The sequence below is a fragment of the Lepidochelys kempii genome, chromosome 5, assembly GCF_965140265.1.
Source record: "Lepidochelys kempii isolate rLepKem1 chromosome 5, rLepKem1.hap2, whole genome shotgun sequence".
NCBI lineage: Eukaryota > Metazoa > Chordata > Testudines > Cheloniidae > Lepidochelys > Lepidochelys kempii.
The window spans coordinates 50,980,194-50,986,286 of record NC_133260.1 but is presented as its reverse complement, the minus strand read 5'-3'; the positions used below and the strand labels follow the sequence as shown (position 1 = coordinate 50,986,286).

General features: G+C 47.0%; 1 protein-coding gene across 1 annotated transcript; it reads left to right on the top strand.

The window, feature by feature from the left end:
- The first annotated feature begins 373 nt into the window (after positions 1-373).
- On the top strand, positions 374-3,030 carry CARTPT (CART prepropeptide). The gene is made up of 3 exons (XM_073346205.1): positions 374-612; positions 920-1,003; positions 1,716-3,030. Exons 1-3 carry the CDS (start codon positions 469-471, stop codon positions 1,821-1,823), a joined length of 336 nt encoding a protein of 111 aa, XP_073202306.1. The 5' UTR covers positions 374-468; the 3' UTR covers positions 1,824-3,030.
- The last annotated feature ends 3,063 nt before the right edge of the window (positions 3,031-6,093 follow it).

Below are 6,093 nucleotides of genomic sequence, written 5' to 3'. Positions count from 1 at the left end.
GGTACCTCTCCCAGTGGGCAGGAGCCCGGAGCAGTTACCACGGGGACTGCTGCTTTCGCCTGCCACGGCCCGTGGCAACTATTTTGAAAGATCTGAATTTTCCTTCTGAGGAAAAACCCAACCTCCAATTCCCTTCCCCCACCCCCGCCCCGCATCCCCCCGGGGCTCCAGGGGGCAGCAGGAAACTCGTGTAGCTCAGGGGGTTCCAGCCCCTTGGCGCGCACACAGTCCGCTTGGTGCTGTTTCAGGCAGCGGCTCATTCGCTTGCCCCTAAGCTTCCGCCCCCTTTCCCTGCCCTGCTGGAGGCTGAGGTCACTGCCTGCACCCAGGAGCCTCTCCCACCGGATCCCGCTGCCGGGGCGGGGGCCATTGACGTAGCGCGGTGCAAGGGCTCTGTCAACAGGTTCCCCCCGCCCCCCGCGCGCTCTATAAAGTCGGGGCCCGGCGGCTTCGCGGCGCTTCAGCACCATGGAGAGCGCCCGGCTTGTCGCTCTGCTGAGCGCCACCTTGGTGCTGCTCCTCGGCGCCCGCGGCCAGGAGGAGCCGGAGCTGCAGCCTCGCGCCCTGGACCTCTACTCCACCATGGAGGACACGTCCCACGAGAAAGAGCTGGTAGGTGCCCGCCCAGGGGGGAGCTCAGCCGAGCCATGTGCAGGCTCCCGGGGAGGCGAGGGCTGGGGGAGCCCAGGCTGGGATCCTTCCCGAACCCCCTCGCTGGGTACCGAGCGGCCGGGGGTATTTCATGCAGCCGCAGGCGGGATCAGGGCTGCAGGTGGCCCGAGAGCTGGAGACTCCCGCTCTGTGTCACGACAGCCCTGCCGGGAAACGGAGCGGAGCGCCCGCCTTAAGGCGCTCGGTGCTCGGCGCTGTGTGCGCGGAGGGCAGCGCCCTGGTGGGCTGAGCGCTTGTGTGTTTGCAGATCGAGGCGCTGCAGGAGGTCCTGGCGAAGCTGAAAAGTAAAAGGATCCCGGTTTACGAGAAGAAGTTCGGCCAAGTCCCCATGGTGAGTGATTTCAGGTCCGAGCCAAGCCTCCGGTTCTGTCAAATGTTTCCAAGGCCAAAAATGGGCTCTCCCCGCTACAGCGATCGGGACAGCGAGATAAACTCAACTGAGGCTATTGATCTGAAAACTCAGGATCACCTTAGCATTGGACTAGACCATGAGACTGAATTAGACAAATACTTAAAAGATAACAGTGGGGGAGATACGGATCTCAAATACACGGGTGTAAGGGTGTCAATCTGGAGTAAATCCAGTGCCTTCCCTAGAGACACTCCAGATTTACAGCCCTGTTACTGAGATCAGGATCTGTGCCCTCTTCTCAAGCAGTGAATGTGCTGCTGCTTTTCTCCGGAGAAAATACATTTGTAGTTCATTGAGCTGATCAGCTTTTGGTAACTCTTCTGTTTAATTTCTGCAGCATAAGATACCTTGGTTTGGCTCCCACTGTTGGCAAATTCAGTCTTTAACATTCTCGCTGTAAATGTCACTTTTCTCACGCTGTCTCGAAACAATTCAGATGGAAACTGAAGCAATTCTAAAAAAAAAAAAAAAAAAGAGGAACTTTGAGATAAACGTTTTAGTAGCTGAAAGTAAATAATTTATGTAGTGCCTCCAGCACTCTGGGTGCTGTAAAAATAACCAGGAGTTGAGACCTTGACCATGTCGGTTGCTTTGTTCTGTCCTGTGCCTAAGAGTTTGTTGCTATTTACAGTGTGATGCTGGCGAGCAGTGTGCAGTGAGGAAAGGAGCTAGAATTGGGAAGCTCTGCGACTGTCCAAGAGGAACTTCTTGTAACTCTTTTCTTTTGAAGTGCTTATAAAGAATTCCCCACGGAACAACAAAAGGACCCAGTGACCTTGCCTGAAAGTAATACCTGTGCTCACCTGAAGGCAGTGGAGAAAACCTCTTGTGGTTTGTTATTCAGAGAAAGTCGGTTAGAAATTCTAAAGATGCCAGTGCAGTGCCATGTCTGACGTTCAGCATTTGTGCTCTCTTTCTCTGTTTAATTTTGTCAGTCAAAATGTGTGTATCACTGTGTAAAGGAGTTTCTTATATTTGGAAATTGTATTTTTGTATGTGGAATGTCCTAACGCAAATTAGAGCTAGACAGCACTTGTAAATTACAGGCCTTTCCAGAAATGAACTGAGGGGGAAACAAAGACAAAATAATATAGCATGTACAAATTATACATAGTGATGATTTTAGTTTATTGCCTTTTTGTGTTACAGTCTATAAGTCTGCTTCATGCTAGGGAAATTGTATGATTGGCTACACCATTCTGTTGACCAGCCCATCTGGTGAAGCAGCTGCTGCTGCTGGTATCACTAATCTGTCAAAGCTCAGCTTTGGTGTCTCAGTTGAAAGACACTTTGGATGCAGCATGCTCATTCCCTATTGGGTGTGAAGTGCCTCATTGCAAAATACCAACTCTCCTGGAAAAATAAGGAGTGGATTTCAGAGGTTTCTCCAGCCCTCCTTGGTCAGAAGGGTGACTGCATTTTGATTTGGAACACAAAGGTGTATATGAGTGTGAGGGGCAAAACTTGGAAAATATGGGGATCCTTCAGCTGTTGTTAGCGATGCACAGGCACTTCTATGTGAAAAACTCTGGCCCGGTATCTTCATTCAATTAAGTACATACAACTCCATAACGGCCAGTGGGAGAGTGTTCATGCCTCTGAGGGTAGAATTTAGATTTAAGGATGATAATCTTACAATATTAGCGTTGTAAATGTGAGGAAATCTTGCATGAAATTGATAGGACTCACGGGTATAGTAACATCTTCCTGTCTGACTAAATAATTGCTTTCCCAGGGCTACTGTAGAGAGAAACTGTCTAGATTCATTACCAAATGATGCAGAATGTTTCAATTATTTAAAGGCACACAAGACAAATTATTCACATATTTCTATAACAAACTGATGTAAAGCTTCTATTACATGTTTCATAGGTGTCCTATATGTTTCAAAAAAGTCATAATGTGTTTTCAACCTTTATTTACTCTCTGTTAATAAAATCATTGTGACAAGGACAATGTTTGGAAAAAGTTTTAATTTTGTGAACAAGCACGGCAAGGAATTTTTTTTATAAACTGTAAAAGATTTTAGTTTTCTTTTGTTTTGGTAATATCTGCATTATTAATACATTTTGGACCAGATTGTCAGAGCTCTCTTCTGCAAAAATGCAGGTCAGTTACCATGATTGTGCACACAAGTGGCATAGACTGCATGTGAAAATGGACAGTTGGATACTTAAAAAGACATTTCTGCTCTGATTTTTGTGCACAAAGTGAGGCTTAGTCTCATTATTCATTTAATTCAAATTGCTGCAAATGTGTATGATTTTTTCCAGATGTCATCATCAAATAGCTCAGTTATTGTTCTTCCTTTGCCTTGGGAGACATATATCAGAATTCAAAGGAACAGATTTATGGCTTGTCATTAAGCCAGTGTTGCTGCACCACTTATATTCAAAATGCAAAAAACAAAGTTAATGCCTAGATAAGGGTGATTGGTGGTATGTTGTCCTCTTGCAGAACACTGAGTTGAGCAAAACTCAAACTTCTGAAAACCAGGAAATACACAGTTGTGGTTGCCCAGGCATCCTTAACTCTGCCTTCTTTCAGCATTAACACACATACCTTTACTCTGCTAACTCCATAGTTACTGAAAGCTCTTCACCTCCTTTTACAACCCAGTCCCTCTCACCGACAGGATTCCATATAACACTATTAAAGGACAAAAAGAAAAAAATATTGTCCATGCCATCTTCCCTCCAACCTCTACCAGCAATGCCTCAATATACACATAGCACATATTCACACTGGCCCTTGGCACTATAAAATCAGCAGGTTCCAGATCCTGAGATACCCTCATACATTTAGCCAGCTCCCCAGAAAGAATATCACATGTGTACAATTTAAGAACCACTTTACAGACTCTTATAACACCCTTACCCTGAGGCTATGTCTATATTGAGCTGGTTGACTAATGGTATGTATGTTAATGGGTTACATTGGAGCATTGCTGAAAGAGGGCAGAGTTAAGGTTGCATGGCACCCTTAACTCCACATTGCCTGGTTTTTCAGAAGTTTGAGTTTTGCTCAACTCAGCATTCTGCAAGGTGGGGAAGAAGGGGGCAACACCAAGCAACTTTGACTCTTCACTAACTTAGCTTTTTGCCGTTGAATGTTCTTGTTTTTTCAAACGGGCAAAGATATGTTGCTGTTAGGAGTTAGTAGTCATATAGGTAGTTGTATGTATCCTGCCCCGCAATTACCATACAAAGCCAGCTGTTCCCCCCGGCCCTCCACACATCAGCTGGACCGCACCAGCCCTGCTTCAGCACACCTCTCCAGCCATGCCCCTGACATTCAATGAATCCCCCCCACCACCACAAGCAGGGCACACATCTTTCTGAAGTCTTCACTCCCTGGTCTACAAATGGAAGACCGGGAGGAGGAGGGGTTGGGGTATGCTGGCAGAGCTGAGAGTGCATGGGAGGTTGAGGTCCACTGGCAGAGCTGCAGCTACAGGAAGATTGGGTTGTATGGGCATAAATGGGAGCTGCAGGGTGGTTAGGGTACAGGAAGGTTGGGCTATGCTCACAGAGTTTGGGGCATAGGGGGCTGGGGCTCATGGGCAGAGCTGGTGGGTACCATGCCTCCCTCACCTGAGCCCCCACCCTCTCTTGCTTTCCCTCCTATCCACCCCTATTTATCCCCCTCCCCCAAACCCCTCCTCCTCTCACAGCAGCCCCCAAACCCTTTCCTCCTAGTCCCCCACTCCTCTGTCCCCTAATGCCCTTCTCCACCTAGGAAGCATTCACATGGCTAGTTTTTCTTCCCCAAAGACTTTCATTAAATTCCCCCCAAATGAAATTGCCACCCATGACTCTCAAACTATAGCAACCACCAGCAATTCAGGGCTGGTCTACACTTTAACATGCTGTCATAAATATAAAGGGAAGGTTAAACACCTTTAAAATCCCTCCTGGCCAGAGGAAAAAACCTTTCACCTGTAAAGGGTTAAGAAGCTAGGATAATCTCGCTAGCACCTGACCAAAATGACCAATGAGGAGACAAGATACTTTCAAAAGCTGGGAGGAAGGAGAAAACCAAAGGGTCTGTGTCTGTCTGGGTGATGCTTTTGCCGGGGACAGAACAGAAATGGAGTCTTAGAATTTAGTAAGTAATATGGCTAGATATGCGTTAGATTATGATTTCTTTAAATGGCTGAGAAAATAAGCTGTGCTGAATAGAATGGCTATTCCTGCCTGTGTGTCTTTTTGTAACTTAAGGTTTTGCCTAGAGGGATTCTCTATGTTTTGAATCTAATTACCCTGTAAGATATTTACCATCCTGATTTTACAGAGGTGATTCTTTTTTACTGTTTCTTCTATTAAAATTCTTCTTTTCAAGAACTGAATGTTTTTTTCATGGTTCTTAAGATCCAAGGGTTTGGGTCTGTGGTCACCTATGCAAATTGGTGAGGATTTTTACCAAACCTTCCCCAGGAAGTGGGGTGCAAGGGTTGGGAGGATTTTGGCGGGAAAGAGGTTTCCAAACAATGCTTTCCTAATAAATAAACCCCGTTAAACGTTTGGTGGTGGCAGTGGAAGTCCAAGGGCAAAGGGTAAAATAGTTAGTACCTTGGGGAAGTTTTAAGCTAAGCTGGTAAAAATAAGCTTAGGAGGTTTTCATGCAGGTCCCCACATCTGTACCCTAGAGTTCAGAGTGGGGAAGGAACTTTGACACATGCGGTGCAGCTGCACTGCTGTAGTGCTTCTGTGAAGATACTACTACACTGATAGGAGAGCTTCTCCAGTCAGGCCTTGTCTACACTGGCAAGTTTCTGCGCAGTGAAGCAGCTTTCTGCGCTGTAACTCCCGAGGGGCACACACTGCCAAGCCACTTAGTGCGCAGAAACTGTGCAGTTGCAGCGCTGTAAAAACACCACCTGGACGAGAGGTGTAGAGCTTTCTGCACCGGGGCTACAGCGCTGCCGTGCCAGTGTAGATACCGTGGTCGATTACAGCGCTGCAATTGGCCTCCGGGAGGTGTCCCACAATGCCTGTTCTCACCCCTCT